The sequence below is a fragment of the Orbicella faveolata genome, unplaced genomic scaffold, assembly GCF_042242905.1.
Source record: "Orbicella faveolata isolate gen_17 unplaced genomic scaffold, um_ofav_v1 contig_4, whole genome shotgun sequence".
In the NCBI taxonomy this organism is placed as follows: Eukaryota; Metazoa; Cnidaria; class Anthozoa; order Scleractinia; family Merulinidae; genus Orbicella; species Orbicella faveolata.
The window spans coordinates 8,662,501-8,685,942 of record NW_028301569.1 but is presented as its reverse complement, the minus strand read 5'-3'; the positions used below and the strand labels follow the sequence as shown (position 1 = coordinate 8,685,942).

General features: G+C 37.7%; 2 protein-coding genes and 2 long non-coding RNA genes across 6 annotated transcripts in view; 3 read left to right on the top strand and 1 right to left on the bottom strand.

The window, feature by feature from the left end:
* LOC110048073 (uncharacterized) overlaps window positions 1–23,442 on the top strand; it is a 249,869-nt gene that overhangs the window by 148,229 nt on the left and 78,198 nt on the right. The window lies entirely within an intron of this gene.
* On the top strand, window positions 902–13,114 carry LOC149101335 (uncharacterized). The gene is made up of 2 exons (XM_089275999.1): window positions 902–1,484; window positions 12,286–13,114. Exons 1-2 carry the CDS (start codon window positions 1,157–1,159, stop codon window positions 12,315–12,317), a joined length of 360 nt encoding a protein of 119 aa, XP_089132125.1. The 5' UTR covers window positions 902–1,156; the 3' UTR covers window positions 12,318–13,114.
* On the bottom strand, window positions 1,768–10,940 carry LOC149101336 (uncharacterized). 2 transcript variants are annotated; one of them, XR_016203028.1, is made up of 6 exons: window positions 10,136–10,940; window positions 7,886–7,970; window positions 7,379–7,500; window positions 4,591–4,723; window positions 3,450–3,571; window positions 1,768–3,122 (listed from the first exon to the last, which is right to left on the bottom strand). It is a non-coding gene; the product is annotated as an uncharacterized LOC149101336 (long non-coding RNA). The 2 variants fall into 2 exon arrangements; XR_016203029.1 differs by lacking the exon at window positions 7,886–7,970 and having other exon boundaries at window positions 10,136–10,939.
* Window positions 23,228–23,442, top strand: part of LOC110055410 (uncharacterized) — a 10,252-nt gene continuing 10,037 nt past the window's right edge. Inside the window, exon 1 of the mRNA XM_089276326.1 lies at window positions 23,228–23,392. Within this exon, the coding sequence (XP_089132452.1) occupies window positions 23,327–23,392 (66 nt within the window). The 5' untranslated portion in view covers window positions 23,228–23,326. The remainder of the gene's footprint in view (window positions 23,393–23,442) is intronic.

The following is a 23,442-nucleotide window of genomic DNA, read 5'->3' as shown; positions in this document are numbered from 1 at the left end:
AGACACGTCTCGGGAGACACCTTTTATCGCACAGTTTTTGTTTATTTGGAGTAAGATAATCTCCGATTAAGAGATCTTTAAGTGATTTGTCTGTGGCTTGGATTATCCTTTTCATCTGATGGCATTATTGACCCAATTTTCGGTCGGAAAGAGGGAACTAAAGAACGTCTTATCACGTAGTCGAGTACTTTTCCATCCACCGTGTTGCGGATTTGAATTCTGTAACAAAACAAAATTCTGAACTCTGTTTCAATAAGGCAAGACGTCTCAGCTGACAAAATGTGTATACTTTTCAACGAACGGAATCACTGATGGAAAAGAAGGTTTCCTTGAAATAAAAGTTCAGTTTCAGCCCGGTAGAGTTTATGTTATGAATCAAAGGAGTGTCAATTTATTTCAGTAATGGCTTTTAAGCCGAGATGAGGGTATAAAAAACACACGAAAAAAGCTAGGAACTGCTACATCCGTACACTGATCCCGAAAAGGATAAAATGGTAAAACTGATAAGTCATAAACTCGGCTCACTAAGGTGGCCCTCTAGTTACAAGAAAAAACTGGACCAGCTAAATTTTGTCATTCTTCGGTTCGATTTCCTGTCAGGCAATGCTGCAGTGTCAAGGGATTCAGCTGACATTTCCGTCGTCCGATGGGGACTCGGCTCTAAAATTTAACCAGAAACTTTGTAAGTTTTATCAGATTATTGTGAAATGGTGCGACGTGTTTCAGGTCAATGCAGTGAATTATATTTATGCCAAACCGGAACCTGTTTCTCTTAGCAGACTGTAAACGCAATGAAAAAAGAGTTAGACATAACAATTTTTCTTGGACAATTCTGTCCCAGGAAGAAAGGTGCAGTGGGGTTACTCTATGTGAAGCACCAACCCGCGAGACCAGGCCAGACCACAACACCGGGAACTACGTGCCCTACTCTTTGCGATAAGTGTGTGGGTTCTTTAACGTCCCCTGCTAACCATGTAACACTGAAGATGCAGGAGACGGGGCCTACGGTTTAATTATAGTCTTTGTCTGAGAAGACTTGAATGTCTAACGATAACCATTTGCAGAGTTCAACAAAGTTCATACTAGTTTTATTTTCCTTTCAGCACACGTATTGCACAGTTGAATAGTACCTGCTGCTGATTGGATACGAGAAGTTATGATAATTATTTTGATTAGAACATCCATACTGGACCATGGTGTTATGGAAATTATAATTATGATAATTATAACAGGAATGGATAATCATACACATGACCAGTACGATAATGCCGATGACGACCAAGACCGCGACGACGACGACGACGACGACGATGACGATGACGTTGATGATGATGATGATGATGATGATGATGATGATGATGATGGTAGTAGTGGTGGTGGTGATAACAACGACGACGGCGACAACGGAGACTACGAAAACGATGGAGAAGTCGACTACAACGACGAAGAGTACGACGCTGACGACGTAGACGAAGAAATACTCTGTAAGTATTAATTTCAAGTAAAGTAAGGCGATTATTTTTGTATTGACCTTGTTGTGTTATCATGTAAGCGACTACCGTAAACTTCCGACAGTAACGACCCTCGTTACTTTCGGAGAAGCAGCCTATGGGGCTTGCTACTTTTGGGGTGTCGTTACTTTCGAGGCGTCGTTACTTTCGGAGAGCAAAAAACGTTATAATATATAGATTTAGCCGAGCCTAAAAGCGGAACTCCTCAGTATTTTTTCGGAATGCTGTTACTAATGAAAATAATCGAACATGTATGTGAGGTAAATTGCGAACTATTTAATAGTTTCAGCTGGAAATAGGATCACATCAGCAGATCGAGGTGTAAGATGGTGTGATTGTGAAATATAGAGCCATGATTTCAAGGATTTCTGGGAAGCCACTAAAAATCTTGATCACATAACAGAACTGTCTTCTGTGCTTTTTGGTGGCATTTCCTGTTCTTTCCTACCTTATTCAGAAAGACAAGACATTGTTATTAATCATTATATTCTTTCTTAGTTAACATGGGGACTCCCACACAAAAGAAGTTTAAACATTTTTTTGCTGTGGGGACTGATTGAAATGCAGCGGTTACAATACTCAGTCCCTAAATCTCTACCAAATGAAATCTCGCAAAAATACCAAAATAGTATACATATGTGAAAAGTTGGAAAGTTTTGTTTTCTAACTTGTCCCCAAAGATACCTTTAGCCATCTTCACTTTTGTCTGGAGTCTCCTCCTGCTGAAAGGGTTTGCAATAAGCAAAATCACTCTCACATGAATGGTAATTGTGATATATTTTTTTTTTTTTTGGTCATCATGAATACTTGCATAGGCTTCTAATAATAATTTTATTATTCAATTTCCATGTGATTTGTTCTTCTTCTTGACTGAGATTGTGGACTACAGGAGCTGTTATTGGGTTCCATTAATTAATTTTGCTATGATTAAATTATACCAAGAATTATAAGCAAGCTAAGAGTAAGTTATATTATGTACATGTATTTTGTCTGCACTACACAACCAAATGCACTCAAAGGTTATCAGGCATGGGTACATTTGTCAGAAGAGCCCAGCATATCCAAGATATGTTTTGATTGACACATTAATTAAGATAATTTACAGCAAAATGGATAAACAATACATCAATATCCTACATGCACCAAACTAGACATAGGGGTTACGAGGCAATCATTTAAACAACAGATTGAAATAATTTATAAACAAGAGAACACTATTTGTACAACAGCAGAGAACAAATTAGCCTTATTGGACGTTGCGAATGGCAAGGCTGTCTGTCTCCATTTCGTGTTGGCAAAATATTAATTTATGCCATGTCCAATGCAGATTATCACAAAATTGATTTACAAACACGATAAATATCACTTTAAAGCCAAAAAAGCAATTATTTAAATAAACCATGAGTAAATTATCTCTAAGAAAAACTGATTAATTTAACAGGCACCTTAAATAATTAGTTAATATATGTGTTTCTTAATAATGTAATACAGTGTATCTGTCACAATGTTGCAGCCATGATATTACAACACACAGGATGGGTTGCAGAACTCAACTTCTAAGCCAGTTTATTCAATGACCTTGGTGCAGAAATTATAATCCCATCAAGTTGTCTGTAAATACAGAGAAACCAAACAAATCATTGCAATCTTAAGTAATAAATTATTGAACTCTTTTGCATGTATGTACGGTGTATGTTCCATTAACATTGGGGATCTCTCAGAAGCTGCATCCATCATAAATTAATTTGTTCCTGCATGCATTTGCTTATAGAACTTTTCACACTTTAATATCTCTGTCATACTTATAGTGATCTCTGTGTTCTACAACAATTAGTACACAAGACAAATACACTCAGTAAGATATTGTTTACAATAAAAATCAATGCCTATAAGCAATCATAAGGACTTTAAATTTATATTTCTTCAGAAATATCTCACCAGGCCATGGTTGCTTTGAAAATCTTTGATGTCTTAATACAGGCTGCCCATGCGTAAACTGTTCATATATTGAATGACAGGAACAGACATGTAATCATACTGTAGCTGCTACTTGAACACCACTGTTATTCAGATAAAAACATATCGATTATAATTTATCATAATCTTTACACACAAACAGATGACATTCCTTTCTTTGATATACAGTGTACTTCATTGTTAGTTGTTTACTCAGTGTTAGTGAATCAAATGCTAGGGGCTGGTACCCCCGGGGGGGGGGGGCACTGCCATATATGGGCTATATAGGTATGTGCCGCTGTGAAGGGTATGGTTTTCAAGCAGTTTACTCTAGGATAGGGTATATAAATCAGAGCGTTTGGGTCTAGAGTAGGATATCATTTTCACAAAATTGACTAGTTGGTTGAAGATTTTAGTTAGACTAAGGAAATCAGGAATTGCCACTCAAAAATATAAAAAAATCAAATCAGCAAGTTTAAATTTAGGCAAATCAGCCTCGACAGTGTTGATAGATGGGGGGATTTGGGGAGTTTACTCTAGTATAGGGTAGCAAAATTCAGCTAAACTAGCTCTAGTATAGGCTAAGGGTTCCAGGGTCCAAGCGGCACATCCCCACCCAGAAATTCCCAAAGTACCTCCCTCGGGCTGGTACCCCAACTTTCACAGTGGCAGGTTCTGCCCTGAGATGCAAAGAAAACTTACTAACTGAAATGAACTTGGCGACTTGCTTTTGAGATCAAATGCAGTTTGCTTTAAACAAGAAACTGGAACATTGCAAGTTACAACAATGTGCCCAGTCCCAATCAAAGGGCCATCCAGGCTGTTTGGTTGTACATATAACTGTACAACTGCATATGAGTTCAGCTTCCAAAAGAAAATCAGAGTTTGTCAGGATAAATACTGATGTTCTTGTTTACTACATGTAAATCTGAATGTGCAGTACCAGAAGATATTCACACCCAACACCCATTCATGGCCAGTCTTCAAAAATTCCAAATTAAAGTATCAGGAAGATAGAGCTCTAATAGAGAAAAAACCTCCATGTGGGGTATGAATCTTTTCTTGAAGAAAACAATGTCTGAGAAATCATTAATTACAAAATAATGTTTAAGAAATATCTTACCTGGTAATTCCAACTTTCAGAAAATTTTGTAATCTAGACTGTCTGGCCACTTCATATATTTGACAAGTTGACACTGGGCATGTTTGTCAATTTGTGGGCTTCAACATCACATTACAATAGTAGCATTGGTCAACTAAAAACAGCATAATTTGGTTAATTACTATACACTGTACATCATTACGTTGAAATATTGGTGAAGATCATTGCACACCCACAGATACAGAACCATCACAGATATGATATGATATTCTTAACCTCTCTGAAATCTCAGATTATTCAAGATTAACATGCACATACATCATTAAGGACAACCCTAAAAAACTGATTCCGGAAACCGAAATCCGGAACTGGAAACTAGAATCCTGAATCCAGATATTATGAATGATGATAGAAATAATTCACTTCAGCAATGTCTAATAAATAAATATGGGGAAAAACTATTTTGCTGTTATTTACTTTCTTGGCTTTCCTTCAGCTACAAACTGTAATTGCTAAAAAATTTTTGCCTAGTTCTGAACAACCCTTAGCTATACATCTGGCCCAATTGTTCAAAAGCTGGATAAAGCTATCCATTGGGTAATCACTTTCCAGTCAGGGTTAGTGATTTTTCAGGTGGATAGAGTTACTCATAGCCTGCAAGCAGGCTCTACTATCTGTCTCTAGTGCCTGAGCAGGCTAAATAAGTGTCTAGTGTTTTTCTGCATTGGCATGTCAGCGAGTGCCTTCATGCAGCTTTACCGCTCATGCCCCCGGCCCAAACACAAGAGCCTGCTCAAAGGCTTAGTTACCCATCTTTTGTTCAATCTGGCTCTGGTGAGAGTGCAGTTCTTGTCTAGATCAAATTGCTATGAGAAGACTGGTGAGTAGCACAATAACAACAAGCTATTTTGGTGAGTTTCTGGCAGTCTTTAAGCATCTTTTAACAACATGTGGTCCGATCTGTTAGCAAGTGAGAAGCAGAGGGAAGTAAGTGTGCAACATTTCTATAAATTGTTTTAATATGATGGCCGCCAAGAATATGCAATGCTGATTTGTCACAGTATCAGTGTGGAAATAGTGTTGATCCGGAACTAGTTTGGTATCTGTTGGACAAATCAAATATTATATTAAGATGAGCCAGGTTAGCCTTTGAACTTCGAAAGTGGGGGGTGTGACCGTCAATGGGGGCTGCCACAGGGGGCTGCCACTGACAGACATCCTGTTCTCTATGACATCCTGTTCTCTATGACATTTTCTATCTTGTTCAGTATCTACTAGACATAAAGGGTAAATTTATACCTCCGGTAAATTGCAGATCACTTATTAAACAAAATGGCAAGAAGATCTTTTAAATCTTATAACCGCGCTTTTAAAATTTAACTGTTTTGTTAATACTACAGTCACAATGCCGTGCACATTCCAGAGCAGTCCTTGATGATTCATTGATTACTGTAAACACATCACTTGATCAACACAAACTGTGTCATATCTTATTGCACCATCAGTCTTAGCCTTTGCGAAATCTATGATGATGTAATGGTCTTAATCTGGAAGTTTGCTCGGGACATGCCCATGAATGATACAAAAGGAAATGAGTGTCACGCTATTAATAATGCTTTTAATAAACAGCTTTCTTCCTGAAACGTCAAAATTTAATTTGCTTGCGCTTTGAAGTGGTCACGCAAGTCACACAATCAGGGGGGTTTACGTTATCCACAGCTAATTTTGGAACGGTTGTGTTTTTTCTCCTAGCACGGACTTAAACATTGCAAGTTCTGGCAAGCTCTTGTTTACCTCAGCAAATACTTAATTTTTCTTCAAATCTCTTAACTCGCTGCGATGAAACAGCCAAAGAATTCGCTTCATTTGCTGAAACCCACAAGAAATACTCACAAAATTGCACATAAATTAATGACCATCGCTTCTGGCAAAATAAACTTGCAAAGTAAACATGATCTTACAGTGCATTTGCCATGTAGCGAAAATGAAAGCTGCAATGTCAGCGCATTCCATGGCTGACGTAATACCCTTTTTTAGCGTTTTTAGCGTATTTATTATTTCCCTTTGAATCCAACGCTTCGATAAAACCAGAAGAAAATATATATTATACACAAATAAAGAAAACAATATCCGTAACATTGTCCTTGTATTAACGTTTCAACAGCTTATGGCGAATAAACATCACAGGTTGCGTGATTCAAAATTTGGCTGAGAGGAAGTTTGGGTCTGGTCACCGACCACAAAAAAAAAAAAAAAAAACAAAAACACTGGTAGAACACGAACCGCGCTCGGCCCATGGCCGTGCAGTTTATTGCCAGCAAGCTTATTTTAGTCGCTCTCAGGGTGCTTGGAATTAAATTATGACGCACTTTACTAAGATTCTCATAATTATAGCCCTCACTAGAAATAACGGTTGCACGAATTTTGACAGATGGGGAATTTTTGTGTCAGTTTGAGGTCCTTTTTACTTGGCCGCTTATTTTTTACAGGCAAAAACCTAAGCAAAACAATTTTCGAGTATTTGAAGAACTTGTTTTCTTCGATTTGTGGATTCTGGTTTCCGGTTACTGGATTCCAGTTTTTCATTCTGGATTCCGGCTTCCAGTTTCTGGGTTTTAGGGTTGCCCCACCTTTAACAGAGTGTTTGCTTTACATTCAGTTTACGCATGGCTGTTATCCAGCATAGGCAGACTTATAAGTTTGCCTTCAAAAATAAACTGCAACAACTATTGTATCTTTCATCACCTATTCTTGTGATGAAATGACAAAAATCCAAGTACAAGAAGTCAAAAGCATAAAACAAACTTACCTGGTAATGCTTACAGTTCCTCTTACTGTCTGCATATGCCTTCCATAAACTGGTACTGCCTGGACATTGTACTCACTATTTTTGTGATCACACCTTAAAACATCACTGTTATATAATTTGTCCTGAAAAAGCAATGCATGAAATGTTATGCCTTTGGCACTCACCAAATACCTTTACATGATGTACAAAGTACACCACATCAACATTCACAATTCTCTTTACTTTCACTGTAACTTTTTTTATGTCATTTTCCCTAACTTGAAGACAGGACTTCCACATTAGGTGATAATTTGCCTCTGAAATCTCTATGAATTCACAGGGAGTGATAACAATTAAATCGTGACTAATTTTAGCAAAGGAGGCATTCAAACGTCAGATTTTAATGTTAAGTTTATAACTTTACATTACTCTTCGTATATATATATAACCTCTCAATAATTGCACCTGTAGACAGAAGGTGTGCTGGGGGAAGAGATGTTCTAAACTCTCTGAACTTTTCCCCCTTACCTGTAATAGGATGACTATTATGAACTATGATTCGCAACCAACACCAACATCAGGTTATGTATACACATGTATATTTTGTTGCCTCCTGTAATCATAAAAAAATAAAAATTTAAACCCTCCATAAAGTTCATACCCAATAACACTGCCACATGTAGCGCTGTTACTGGGAATTAATTTAAGTGAAACTGTTGAAACAGCTCTGTCAAAATTGTTTCTAGCAGTTAAGACAGGATAACAGAATATACACGTAGTACACAGCAAAGGCCAGAGATACACACATGTTGGTTATTAGTTAGGATTTTGTGAGCTTCTGTGCTAAGTATGGTGGAAAATAATGGACTATCAAAAATGAAGGTTCCTAAGACATTTTGACAGCAATGAGAGGAATGAATATATAAATTTACAAAAGAAAGAGAAGTTCTTGCCCTGTCCAGTTCTCTGTCATAAAAATATCATTTACATACATTTATTACATGTGGTTTGTGTTTAAAGCTGATATAATGCACACTCTGATTGGCTAATTCTAGTGTATTATTTACATTTACATGGTATACGTCGGTAAAATCATAAAACATCACATGTGACTAAAATAAAAAATAAAAACTAAAAAGAAATGCCTACATGTAATTCATAATAATTTAAAAATACTTAACACTAAAACAGATCTAATTCTTTACTTTATTCAAAATTATGCCCATGGGTCAATTACGAGCATGCTAAAAGGTCCTAACACAAAGTAAAAGGAAATTAAGAAAACTATTGCTTTTTTCCTGAAAATTGTAGTGACTGAAAACAATGATTGAACACTCTGAGAGTGCATTCTATCACCCTGACAAGATAAAATTTAAGGAGAATAGAGAATTCACAAAATTATACTACAAAGGAATTGGTACTGGACAGGACAAAGGAAACAGCCAGGAAGAAACTGAAACTTTCTTTGACGAGCAAAAAAAGTATGCATGCACAACAAAGAAAATAGTGAGTGACATTCGGTTAATGAGTTACAATGTAGTTAATAACAAAATTAGTGTGAAGAAAAGAGCAGAGAGAGAGTGTGTGTGTGTGGAGAGAGGAGAGCGCTCTCACCAACTAAATTGTGTATGTAAAACTTATTTCTATTACCGAGAAATGGTCAGGGCAAGAACTTCTACTCCCTAAATTTTTTCTAAGTATGTGAATGTCATTTACACTGTTCAATTTACCGAGTAAAGCTCTTCGCATTTTTTTTTTTCCATTAGTACTATCTCACTTTTGAGGGACATTTCCATATTAAGTGTAAATACTGCATATTTGGGGAATAACCCATGTACCCCCAACCAAAAGTAGTGGCACTAATAAAATGAAATAGTAAATCAAAATGAAAGTAGAGCTTTATTTGCACACAGGATTTACATGCACAATCGTCTACTCGACATTTGGACTGTATAAGCATTTCACCAAACCGAACTAATTGGACAGACAACAAAATAAAACGAGGAAATCTACATTATAAACACGATAATTATGCATATCACTTCATCTGAGTATCAAAAGCAAATCCTTCTCATTGAAAGGTAACCGAATGAAAGAGAGGATAAAGAAAATCGTTTAACCTTGCAGTGTTAAAAGTTTAATAATTATTCACGCTTAAATTTGAATATTACAGTGTGCATTTTTGCCGAAGGCTTAATTTAGCTTTGCAGTCATTTTATCGGCGGTAGCTTTGCCAGTCTTCAGCCAAATTAACCTGGGAATTCACCCAAGCATTTCGCCAAACCGAATAAACTGAACTAACAAAACGAGGAAATCTGCATACTTTGTAATCACAATATGCAAATCTTCCCATAGGAACGTTGAAAGTAAATTTAGCAAATCCTGTTTGTACACCTTTCTTGGTTTTCAACAACAGAAGAAGAAATTCTAGCTGTCTACGAGGCGGCTGTGCCAACTAACACAGAGAAAACTTCAAAACTCGCCCGGCTGTGTTTACAAATACGGTTTTGGTTAAGCTTATTTTTAGACGTGAGCTTAGGTTGACGACGAAAATCGACAGAAAGCTTAATTTGTTTACAACTTACAACAACCTCCACAAAGCGATTCACTTGCTATTGTTTAGAGATGAGAGAAATTAAAACGATGCAATTTATAAATTGTCTCACAACATGGCTTCAAATAAGGAAGACTTTCAAAGGATTCCAATTGAAAATAAGCTTATATCGCTGAGGCAACTTGTTAATTTTCATAGCAAACGCAACAGCAAGAGTCACTTACCGCAAGTTAGCAACATCAGCTCGGCCAGTGTAAATCTTCCAGGCAGAAACTTGCAGCAAAAGTTGTGAAGACTGAACTTAACTAATCTTTTTGACAGATCAACGAATCAACCACTTTTTCCCGCTGTGTTTACTGTTTTGTAACACTCGGACATGTTTGATTTCTCTTGTTCATCACCTGACCAAATCATGTGACTTTTCTTGCACGGCTGCACAGCGTCACAACGCGCGAATTTTAAAAAACTTGGCACTGCAGTCTTCTGAGTACTTTCACATCCTATCTATGGCCCTCGTTAGCCTTGGTTAACGGCATTGTTCGGTATTATTTCACTTCCTTTCTCTAGCCCTTGACTCGCTATAATTCACGCCATTGTTCAGTACTGTTTCGCCTCCTTCCCCAGCACTGGCCCGCTCTTTTTCGCGATCTTCTTCGCTACTTCTTTGCCTGTTAATTCTTGCTTTCTTTTTAATTCCTTCAGTGCAACCCTATCTTAAAAACATTAGATCAACCTCCGCTGTCATTTGTCGACATAACAAATAGAAATGCGTTTTCTTTTCTTTAAAAATCCCGCCAAGAAAAATGGCATTCTTCTGCTAGAGACCGAGGGTGCATGTCTCTGTCGACCTATTAGCTGGAGTATGGCCGCCATGTTGGGCAACTCCGCCGTCGTCGTCGTCGTCGTGCGTACGCGCCCACGAGCAATACCGCTAGCCATGAAAACCATGAGAAAATTCATTCATGGATTTCCTTTTGTTTCCCATATGATTATGGGGCTCCGCTTGGCGGCCCTTCGGGCCGCCGGAGCTCCGCTATAAGGTTGGTGCGACTGGGCTCCTCTTCTAGTTCAAATCGATATGTCTGTCACATGGGTGAGTTCTCCTTGTCTAGACCGTGTTGTTAGTGTTTGGCGGAACGCTAGTTACATACCATAGACACCATAAACTGTTTATACTTCATGAAGCAATGCTACGTCAGTTTGCTGTATCAATATCTCAGTGCGTTGGTCGAGTTTTTTCAATTTAAATTTGAAGAAACGTTCCTTTTATATTAATACACTACTGTTGAAAATGACGTTAATTTGAATCAAAGTTTTCTATACTACGTTCCTGTTACTTGATGAAAATTCTAGGCGTTTTGTTTTAACACGGTGCAACATTAACTGATGAAGCACGAATTGACGCTTCACAACGCGATTCCACGTTACCATACGTAACTTTCACCTGACTATTGACTGGAAAAATAAATATACCATTGAACCTGGGTATCACTATTTTGGGCGAGGTGGATGGTCGCTACTTTTGGAGGGTCGCTACATACTTTCGGGATTTATTACCAGCCACAATTTTTTGACGGTACTTTCTGGGGGTCGCTATTTTCGTAAGTTGACGACGCCTCAGCCCGAGTCAACTTTCACGCAAAGAAATCGAGAGCGAATAATCTAATTGTTTTACAATAAATCTACTAGTCTTTTCAAACTTTATCTTAATCCTCGTGTCTTCATTTGGCTTTTGCGCCTTTCATCAACTGGCGCGTGGAAGAAAATTTAGTGGTGAACAATAAAGAATAGACAATACGCAATATTGTGTGTACGTTTGGAAACTATCGGACGTCTAATGGTAGCGCCGTCCAAACGGAAAATGTTTGAAGATCAAACACAATCAACCGATCAATGTTCGGTGACCATACAATTCCCGTTTGGACACCTTGTTTGGTCGTGTTTGATCGTGTTTGACAACATTTGAGGGACGACAAACATTTGGTCAAACATTGTAAAACATTTTGTTCCTTTGGACAGTGATCAAACATATTTGATATCGTTTGGCCATTCAGTATAACTTCAACATCGGTTTGGTCACAAAACAGTGTTTGATCGCGTTTAGTTTCCAAACATTTCCCGTTCGGACAGGACTTAAAGCTAGCGTATTTACCCTCGAGACGTCGCTTAAATTTCCGGGGTACCAGCTATCAGGCGATAGTTCGTCGACAGCTGAAACAATAGAAAAACGGTTTTTCTTTTCTTTTTTTTTTTTTTTTTTTTTAAATCGGAGGAAGTCATAGAGGTCTAGATCTAATGTTCAGTTAAAGCCTACAGTTTTTCCTTTTGCTAAATTAAAACTGTCATTCACTGCGATCTTATTATCTTTGAACAGTGTTGGTGGAAGCAACTCCAGATAAGTTGTGAGATGGACTCAATCCTCCGGGGAGATTTGACAAATTGACAAAAAGGAAAAAAAGTGATTATAATTTACGACAAAATTACAACAACAAAGGTGTAAGTAAACATAACGAATGGAAGCTTTGTTTTAGAAACATTTTAATAAGCCGCGTGCATTCAAAATCTGCGACTGAAAAATTCATTTCTTAATATTTTGATTATTTAAAGGATTTTGCATGTAACTTATTCAAAAAGCTCCATATGTTGGATTGAAGAACTATTTTTCCGTCTAAGAACAGTGACGTTAAAACTTATAAAGTATTATTTCATTTTGTACGTGGCTATGCGACTGAAATTAAAATGAAAATATTGAATATTTTGATTAGAAAAGGATCTAATTCGTAACTTATATAGCCCGGATAGGATGTGTATATATTGGGAAGAGCATTTATGCCATTAAAACTGAATTAATATATGTACGTGGTTAATTTAAAAGATGTGAAGAATTTCGTAAGGTTTGTAAGTTAATAAGGTTCGAAAACCTAAGAAAATATTGTGAATGAAATGAGTCACCCATAGCCTGTACGTTGGATATGGTTCGTAAAAGTTTAGTTAGAAAATATTAAAAATAAGATGAGTCTTCCATAGCTTGTAAGTTTGATAATATATTTTTTAATCTGAGGACAGTTTTTATACCAGGATAAATTGTAAAGTTTGTGAAGTTCAGTTACACAGTGTTTTAGCCTTCACCCGTTTTACAATGTATATCTTAAAGAAGAATATTTTTAGTTTATAAAGATATACAAATAAAAATTACAATTATATTCCCGTCAGTTTGTGTGCCTGTACCTTGTTGTACGACACCGCCGGTTCGGACCCGTCGCGATCCATTCGACACCAAGAAATTTTCGAACCTCATCCCGCAAATTTTGGTTGAATGTATCGCGCCCTAGGTTACTTAATTCCCATATCATGTTTTAGAGGTTTTTAGAGGACATTTTATGTTCTTATACTGAAAATTAGTTCACACGCACATTACACGTTACATACATAACTTGTCACTTGGAAAACTACTTGCCACTTGGAAAACTACTTGATACTTGGAAAACTACTTGCCACTTGGAAAACTACTTGTCACTTGGAAAACTACTTGACACTTGGACGATCACCTGATTGACTGGATTGCGTGTTTGCCTTCAATCCTACACCTCCAAAACAATTAGTTATTTTATTTCTTGCCTCGATTAAGACAGTTGGCACGTTTGCGGCTTTTCGGTTGACATCAGAAGGAAAAAGGAAGCAGATAGACACCTACGGAAATGGTTGTTTCCCTTATAGACCATTTAATAGACACTTAACGGAAAACCAAAAATAAACTGAACCATCAAAAGTATTCATCGGAATCATCTAAGTCGGCGGAGAGTCAAAATTTAATGTCCAAGTCTGTATTCTCCGACGAAAGTTTCAAAAAACGTTTTAACTCGTTTCAGTTTGTTAGTCATAACTTAGTCAGTATCAGTTTAGCCCGACAGCCGCTCATAAAAAAAGACAGGAACAAAGAAAATTTCAGTTGCTACAGGTGATTCTAAAAGAGTGAACTAACAATGGATGACTTGCTACTTGTCTCCATTAATTTTTAATTGACACTGTCTCGCCGTTGAGCTGAGAAAATAAAAATAACACCAGAAATTTCGATATGAAAGTGAGCGCTGGCGAGAGGAAAGCGGTCGTTGGTATAGACGAGAGGTACGCAAAACATTAGGTTAGTTCAACGTAACAGCACTGGGATATTCCGTTATTAAAAAGATGGGGGTGTTTGGAGGGAGCAAATGATGGCAACTGTTGAGTTGTGCCGTACTAACGTTTGGATGTCTCCTTTGCCAGTAACGCCGACCCCGTGTGCTACCATTAGTTAAGCGTATTTTTGGCCGAATATTTCCACGAGTATTGTGCCATTTTAGATATTCAAATGGAAGTAGCCTCCGAGTTCATGACAAGTGTAAGAAGTGTCAAGAGTGTAAAATGCGTTTGGTAGACAATATCATCAACAAGTGATGCCAAAGCGGTAAACTAGCAATAATGACTTGATACTTGCCTTCCCTTAATTTTTAATTGACATTAACTCGATGTTGAGCTGATAAAATAAAAATTAAAAAAGGAGCAAAGAAGGCCTTTTAGATTAAGATGTCTCGTAAGTACCCGTTCGAATATAAAATCATGTTGTAACATTGCTTAGGATACATTTTAACTTAGGAGAGCTTCGTCAGTAAGTTGATTCCCTGCGGCATCATCTTTTCAATAACAAAAAAACACGTTTTGTAAACTTAACATATCTTGCAAAAGAGTTCAATGAATAAATCCGACTCCAGACACGATAAAAGGTAAGACAATTCTAGAAATAACCATATCGATCATTAAAACTGCCCACGCACGACTGTTTTGCATTTGCTTTGTTTTTCCTTTCCATGCATCGAGAAACACTTGAAATTTCCTGAATGATTTCCTGTTTGTTTTGATGAGCATCATCGAAAGCATAGAAGTTAAAATAGAAACAAATTACACCGAAACTTGTAAGTAAGAAAATCATCTAATAAACATAATTTACTATTCAAGGAGTGTTTATGAGTATATTGATCGATTCACGAAGTCGTCAAGAGGTTTTGAAAAGACACACAACTGTCCGGAAATGCTTGGGAAATGATTAAGTAAATTATTCCATAATTTCCTGACTTTAGCCAATGTTAAATCGACAGATGTATTCATAGTTTTACGCGTTACGTTGGTCAATTGGAAATTAAAGGATCAGTTCTTTTGGTCTCCTGTTTATCGGTTTCGTTATAACGCGACTACTTTACACAATGGATAACAAAGTCTAGTTACAAACGGGAATTTCTGCTTAACAAAGGAAAAACAATCCGCATGTATAAGGGACAGTCCCGTATCCCATAATGCATGATAACGCAACTCGATACCAGTAGTCACCGGGCTATAAAAAGTAACCGTCTCGGAAATTCAGGCCGTTTGTGTCAGCAGGGTGATCAGTTTCCTTCTCGCGATCGTCTTTACAACATTTTTTTTTTTTTACTGTGAAGGAAATATGATGCTTGGAAAGACTTGGAAAGGCATTGGCTTCTTTGTAGGACTTATTATATTTATCTCATCGGCGGTGAGTAATTTATCGTTGGTATTTCTCAGTCACGCACCTGTATTATTTGTTTGAAAGCCTACTTGTACGTTTTTGCATAAATTGTTTTGTTCTGGGCAGAATATTTCTGTCCTTGATTTTCCGTCGACTTTATCCAAAGTTTTCTAAGTTACTTAATTCCCATATCATGTTTTAGAGGTTTTAAGTGTACATTTTATGTCCTTATTCTGAAAATTAATTCCCACGCACATTACACGTTGGATACAAAACTTGTCACTTCGAAAGCTACTTGCCACTTGGACGATCACCTGATTGACTGGATTCACGACGCGTTTGCCTTCAGTGCTACACCTCCAAAACAATTAGTTACAAGTTATTGTATTTCTTGCCTCGATTAAGACATTTGGCACGTTTGTGGCTTTTTGGTTAACATCAGAATGAAGCAGATAGACACTTAGGCAAATGGTTGTTCCCTTTATAGAGCATTTAATAGACACTTAATGGAAAAAACAAAACTGAACAGAACCATTAAAAGTATTCAAGCCTGTATTCCCCGACGAAAGTTTCAAAAAACGTTTTAACTCGTTTCATTTTGTTAGTCATATCAGTTTAGCCCAGCAGCTGTTGATAAAAATAAAAGGAACAAACAAAATTCCAGCTGCTACAAGTGATGCTAAAAGAGTGAACTAGCCATGGATGACTTGATACTTGTCTCTATTAATTTTTAATGGACACTATCTCGACGTTGAGCTGAGAAAATAAAAAGAAAACTAGAAATTTCGATTTAAAAGTGAGCGCTGACGAGAGGAAAGCGGTCATTGGTATCAAAGACGAAAGGTGCGCAGAAAAAACACAAGTGAAGTCAAAACTGTGAAAATCCAATGAGTGACTCGGTATTGTCTTATCATTGGTTTGAAATTGATATTATCTCGACGTTGAGCTGAACATCGAGCTGAATAACGATAAATAATTATCGGTAACGCAAACAAACTAGACTACGAGCAGTCTCTCTTTTTCTTAGGCCGTCGATCGTGACGCGAAAAGAAATGCGCGGGCAAAAAAATGGCTGGGCGAAATCGCTAGGCCATTTACTGCTTGTGCTTTTATTTTCGCGTCACCATCGAAATGCCTATTCGTGGCAAAAAAGACCATGGTTTGCGACTATTGAGTGCCTGACGACAGAAGTCTGTTGGGTCGTTCACGAATGTTCTATAAACTTCAAATTAATTCAGGTTCCGTCGTCGTTAAAACTCTGCGGTTGTTCTTCAACCCAAAAACAGGAGATTGTCTCAATTGAAGAGCGTGATGGATTTCATATAGAGCGTAATGGATTTCAACGAAGCTTTCATGGTGTCGCTAATGGCGCAGTATTCTATCTTAACAGCCCTAACCCCATAATTTCTCTGTACATATATGCTGAACAGTAGTGATATTCAGACCATAATCCCGTATTATGTTATTCACGTATTCAAACAGGAAAAGATTACTTCAAAATTGGGACAAACAAGCTCAAGATATTTAAATTTTTTTGCGGCATGTAACTTATTTACATACTGAGTGTATTGATCAATTTACGCGTTCAGCTTTGAAGTAGTCAAGAGGCTCTGAAAAGACACACATACAACTGTCCGGAACTGCCTAGAAAATGATGAAGTAAATTATTCCATAATTTCCTGACTTTAGCCGATGTTAAATCGATAGACATAATCATAGTTTTACGCGTTACGTTGGTCAATTGGAAATTAAAGGATCAGTTCTTTTGGTCTCCTGTTTATCGGTTTCGTTATAACGCGACTACTTTACACAATGGATAACAAAGTCTAGTTACAAACGGGAGCTTCTGCTTAACAAAGGGAAAACAATCCACAAGTATAAGGGACAGTCCCGTATCCCACAATGCATGATAATGCAACTCGACACCAGTAGTCACCGGGCTATAAAAAGCAACTATCTCGGAAATTCAGGCCGTTTGTGTCAGCAGGGTGATCAGTTTCCTTCTCGCGATCGTCTTTACAGCTTTTTTTGAATATGATGCTTGGAAAGACTTGGAAAGGCATTGGCTTGTCTGTAGGACTCATTATATTTATCTCATCGGCGGTGAGTAATTTGTTATTGATATTCCTCAGTCACGCACCTGTGTCATTTGTTTGAAAGCCCACTTGTACTTAGCTCTTATTAACCGAGCAGGAGGTCTGTATGGGAGAATCTTGACCGAGGTCGTGAGTACAGACCAAACGCGGTGAGGTCTGTACACAAGACCGAGGTCAAGATTCACCTATACAGACAGAGTAAGCTCGGTTAATAAGATGTTTATTATATGGCAAGTGAGAGAAATTTAATTCATTTAATTTAACTGGTTTGTACTAGCCGACATTTTGCCATGTGAGCTCGTCTTTCCGCTGGACCTTTCTTTGACCTCTTTCCATTCAGTCGCCGTACGCTCCGCTATAATGTGCTCTCAGCGTTAGATTTTGGTATGTAACTGGTTTGTTAACTAGCCGAAATTTTGTTTGCGAACGGCGATGAGCTGAACTTAAATCTGCCGAAGTGTTCTCGTCCTCTTTACTTTTCTTTTCTTTGCTTTTCTTATCACGCTTTTTGGCACTGCCATAAATAAATATTGTTAGAGGAAAAAAGCCAATATTTTTGCATTAAAGTTTGCGACTTTTTCACCGCAAAACATTACCGGTCTAGATGCCGGTCTAGATGGGAAAATCTAGACCGCGGTCAATATCGATTTCAACCAATCAAATTCGTGAATTCGATAGTTCCCAGTCCTTATGAGACACAGCCATATAATAAATTTCAATATAAATTGTTTTGTTCTGGGAGAATATCCAAATCCAAAGATCCTGGTTCGACTCAAATCAAAGAATTAGCTTAAGCTACAAAGTAATTTCTCATAAGTCGATCAAAACTTGTCTTTTTTTAGAGTGACGGCTGTTGAAAAGGAGAGAATTATTTTAAAAGTATATATACATTTCACTTGTAGAGCATTTTTTAAAATGCTCTACAAATGAAATGCCGATCATTTTTTAACTGACATGTTTCTTATGTTCTAGGTAACCCATGAAATGCTTCATAAATCTTTTATGAAGACACGCGATTACAAATACGCGCTTTCAGTTTAATTATCACCAAAGTCGGTCAGCAGGTTTCAAGAAAAATTGTTTCTAGAGGGTCTTTCTATATTTCCTTAGTCGAGATAAACTTGCAAACAAAAAACGATAAATAATTCTCCAACATAGACCTCATGGCGGTTGATTAACATTTAATTATACGGACAGTATATATATAAACTCAGACTGTTTTTGCTATTTGTTATCATTACTTTTAAAAACTGAATTGTTCCGTGGGTTTAGGCCGCGGGCGGAAGACATCTGGCAATTCAGGCTATCATTACTTGGACATGTAAAAGTACATAACAAATGCGATACTGTCGCCAGTTTGCGATTTCATTTTTAACACTGTAATACGATTACTTTTAAAACGAGGAAAATATCCGTCTTCAGTTTTGTTTTCTATCCCATCAGGCCTTTATAAAAGTAGATCTGGGAAGAATTTTGTTCGCAGTCCGACAACATTATTTCGATGAAAACATTCACTGCGTTCAATATATATTTTTCGCTGAGAGTTAAGGAATACCTTGAATCTTGAGAACCAATAGCTCTTCCACAGGCTTAAAATTCTCTTCATAGAATCTTATTAGCTGTTGTTGACTTAAGTTAAGATAGATACTGATTAAGAAAGCTATTTTAAACACTTTGTGGACTCAGGGATCCTCAGGGTATCGGCGTAGAAACAGCCCAGGTTTTCATGTTATGACAAACAGACATTCGATATACAGTATTAGCTATATCTTGCTTCCCCTAGTCCACTTACAATCAGTGACATCACCTTGTATTTGATTGGTTCATGGCGAGATGTGCCACGTAGCTGGGGGTAGCAACAAACGTGCACGCGACCAAACATCAGTCATACAACAGTGTGACTTAACGGCAGCTCATGGAAGTTGACTAGATGAAGCTTTGCCATGTTTGTCCTAGGTCTATTAATTTTGCTGGCTGGGGCTGGAATATCGATATGTGATTTCTAGTTTTGCTTTGAATTCTCAATCGTTCACATACATGTAAAGCTAGCCTGCAGAGCAGGCGAGATTTTTTCGAGCGAGCGCTCACATCGTAAAAAGTTTAGCCGCCATCTTGAATTTCTCATGCAGTGGAAGACTGGAGAGAGAAAGGAAGTTTTACCAAGGGGGTGAATGATAGGCAAGAGGAAGGATAGGGGTGGGGGTGGAGCGAGGAAAGTCTTCTCATTTTTCCCCTTCCTCATCCCCCACCGTCTAACATGGCGGTCTAACATGGCGGTCTACTATGGCGGTCGCAAGGTTGCAACGCTAACTCGCCCCAATAAGACGCCTGCACTGCAGGCTAATATAAAGCTTGTTTGCACTAGACAGAGTTTTAAAATAGCAAAGGATTTAAGGCGCGGCTAACATTAGCAATTTAGATCAGACAACTCAAGTGCGGGGAACTTTTTTCCCTTGAAATATTTTAGATTAATTACACTCAAGACCAAAACAGAACGTTCCCTGACATAGCAGGAAAGGTAAAGAACAGATATAGTTGGATAGATACCATTTCGATTCCAACAGCAATAGCATACATGTGTGCCGGCCAAATTCATTTAATACAACCGGAAAAACCGGTTTCGCTTGTATGGGTCGCCGAGTTTACGCTATCCAACTCGCTTCGCGCCATACCACCTGCGTTAAATATTAAAGCAGCTAATTAGAGTGGTTACAATGATTTTGCTAACGTGTGAGAAAACAAGGACCGAAAAAGCCAGATGCTCTCACAGGTTATGATTGTGCAAGTTACTGGCTATCGAATGTTCGAATAGACTGGTTTAACTTGCTCAAGTTGCTGACAATACATATACAGTCCAGGGCCTATATATAAGGCTTTGTATATTTTTAATACAGAAGTTTAGTCAGAGCCACTGATAGTGGACGCAGTATTAAAAACCTCGAGATTCAATGAACGGAAATCGTCGGAAGACCTTTTTCCTGAATATCATTTTCCAGTTTAGCAGAAAGTGACCTCAAGGCCTCAAAGATAAACAGCCATTTTATGCTTTAAGCAAGTGTTTTGACGTGTCCTCTCTTAAAATGATGTCAGCATGTTCAGACGTCGGTTCTGCGAACATTCTTCATCTTCTTGCTCAACGATTTGATAACTTGAAACTTAAATTAATTATTGCATATTGTTCATCGTTGATTATAATATTTAAGTACCAGTGGAAAGTGTATTGTTGGTTAGTTTATCCAACATTCCAGGATTATCGTTCAAAGCTTCTCGGATTAAGCATGACGTCAGTGTCGGTTCAGAGACCTCCTGGGTTGTGTCAGTAACTCTAAAAGGTTTTAAACTACGCTTTACATGTAAGGCGATTATTGTTTTAAAGGCGAGGAAGATTTCTTAATGATTATTCCTCAACTCCCGTCGTCCACTTAACACCCAATTAATTCAGGAAGTGAAGATTTTATTTTGGAAACACTGGGGCTGTTGCGTGTTGATGAAAAGCAGGTGGTGTAAGCACTATGATCGAGTTGCATTGTGGATGGGTAATTTTCAAGATGGCGGCTTAAACGTGCGAGGATCGTGAGTTTTCTAGAGTATTTTTCCATCTGACAGAGGATTTGTTTTGCCTACGTTTTACCAAAGATAACTCCTTGGTACCCTTAAAGACGTATGAGGTATTTTCATGGTGGAAGAAGCAAATGTCGCCATGAATCTTTGCGGCAAACCACAAGGTCGCGACACGACGCTGTGTGGGGTAGACAAAACTATTTAAAAAGTGATTGATAACTATCACTATTATATTACCTAAACGCAGGAGATAATTTTTTAAAAGCTTCAAATGATAGCAGCCTAACGGATTAATAGCAGCGGAAATCCCGGTTATCTATTTTGTCTGTTGGCATGCCGAGCTCCCTTTTCGAGAGAGCAGTTTTTGATGAGGTTGGACCAATATGTTCTGGCTGCTTGTGTTTCAGTGATCCGTTTCGTGGTAAGTTAATGATTTCCGCCCTGTTTATTGCTGTTTTCTTTGCTGCATTGCAAGTTCGCTAGCCGAGTGCAATTAATTTGCGCGTACTGGTCCATTCTTAGGTGCGTTTGTTTAATTGGTGTGTTTCGCAGTCAAGACAGTATACAAATTAAGACCATCAAGATCAATGCTTTTAAATGTCTGATTCATATGGCCATTGCTTTGTAAACAGTTGTAAGTTGATCACAGTAAATACTTGCTGATTGTACTTGAAACAAAATTAGCCCTATTTATAAACCGGTTGCAAAACGTGATGTAACATTCACTTGCTTTGAATACATTTCTTTCGTTTAGTGCGTGCATTAGGGAGCAAAGGATTTTACCATACCATCTGTTCGTGGAATTTGGATTCGTAACAAAATTTGTCTGTTTTTCTTTTCTCTACATAGTACTCAGCTCTTGCCAGTTCCCGTCGATTTAATTTTTTGAAGTAGATATCTTCTAACTCGAGGTTGCGCCCTGAATTCGAAGCGAGCCTTGTCAGATAATTCTGAGTTGAAAGTATAGTAAAAAAAACCCGTGTGAGAACCTACATGTTTTGAAGTCTGGCAAAATAGGTTTTGGTATTTTGGGGTACATATTGGCAATTTAGGCTACGTAGGTTGTAAATTGGGTCCTAAATTTCTATGGGTTGATTACCAGAAAAATAAATAAACTTAGGTTTCAGACCGTTTGGTCCTGGAATATCGACAGTATTTATTCACAACTGTATTATGTATTTCCTTTTAATGTAAATTTGCAATCTCAAAGTCACCCTCCTAGGTTAAAATATTTATCATAATTTAACTTTACCCGAGTGCATATAAGAACCAGCTTGATCTTGCTTAGCTGAACAGGTTCTTAAATTTTTGGGTATTAAAATGGCAAATTTCATATAATTGTTCCTTGACCTTCCTTGAACGCCTACCAAAAAGGGACCCTAACGCTTTGCTTCCTACATGCAACATTACATTTTTATTTCAAGCGAATACTTGCCATACCTCGGTATATAACAGTGCGCCTTTAAAGTCTATCGACACTGACATGGTTATCTTCGATGATGTGCATCAAGGAGGTTTAAGGCCACTTGATAGACGTTTGATGACATCTGATTTACCACCCAGCTCGTTTTCTCTCCAACAAATGCCAGAAATTCATGATCTTTAAAGTCCAACAACAAGCCATATAAGAGCCTTTTGGCTACTGTTATGAGTGTTGTGACGGCTCGTAATATCCTCTTATCTTTGTTGTTTATTTTATTACTTTTGCGCTGAGACTGAATTTAATTTGTAGATAATTTTAGACTGAAATGTTCTAAAAATGGCCTAATTTTTTTGGGTTTTAAAAACAAAGTTATAACAATAAAATCACTCGACTCAATAGCATTCAAATTGTAAATGTTCAAGTTAGATGTGAACACAGTTCGATTGTCTTGATCCGTGCCGTATTTGTTAACAACTTCATCAAACAAAAACATGAGAAAAAATTTATGTCTTGACAAAGGATAAAGCTTGTTAGAAACGGAACCTTCTGTTTGCTGGAGAAGCCGCGACCTTGAGCGGGGAAGCCGCCAAAAAAACTCGCGCCAGGGTATCTGTAACTTCCTGGTGAGTAAATTTCCGCCACAGCAACAGTCTCGCATCCCATCATGCAATTCGATACCAGTCGACTCTATAAAAAGCAACGACCTCGAAAATTCAAGCCTTTTCTTTCGGCGGCGCGATTTAGTGACCTTACACGTCAGCGCGCGTGTTTTGAACATTCGTCTGAACAGTTTCACTGCAAGTCGTAAAGACAAAAGATGTTCGGGAAGTCTCAAGCCATTGGCTTACTTCTAGGATTCCGTGTTGCATTTATGGCATTGTCGGTGAGTATATTCAACTGATATTTCACTTATTGACAGTATTGGTATCAGTC

Excerpts from the sequence above, each read along its gene's own strand:
- LOC149101335 (XM_089275999.1), top strand. The coding sequence starts at position 1,157 with ATGATAATTATTTTGATTAGAACATCCATACTGGACCATGGTGTTATG. Across the intron at positions 1,485-12,285 it reads CGTAGACGAAGAAATACTCT|TGTTGGTGGAAGCAACTCCA; the intron begins GTAAGTATTAAT and ends ATCTTTGAACAG.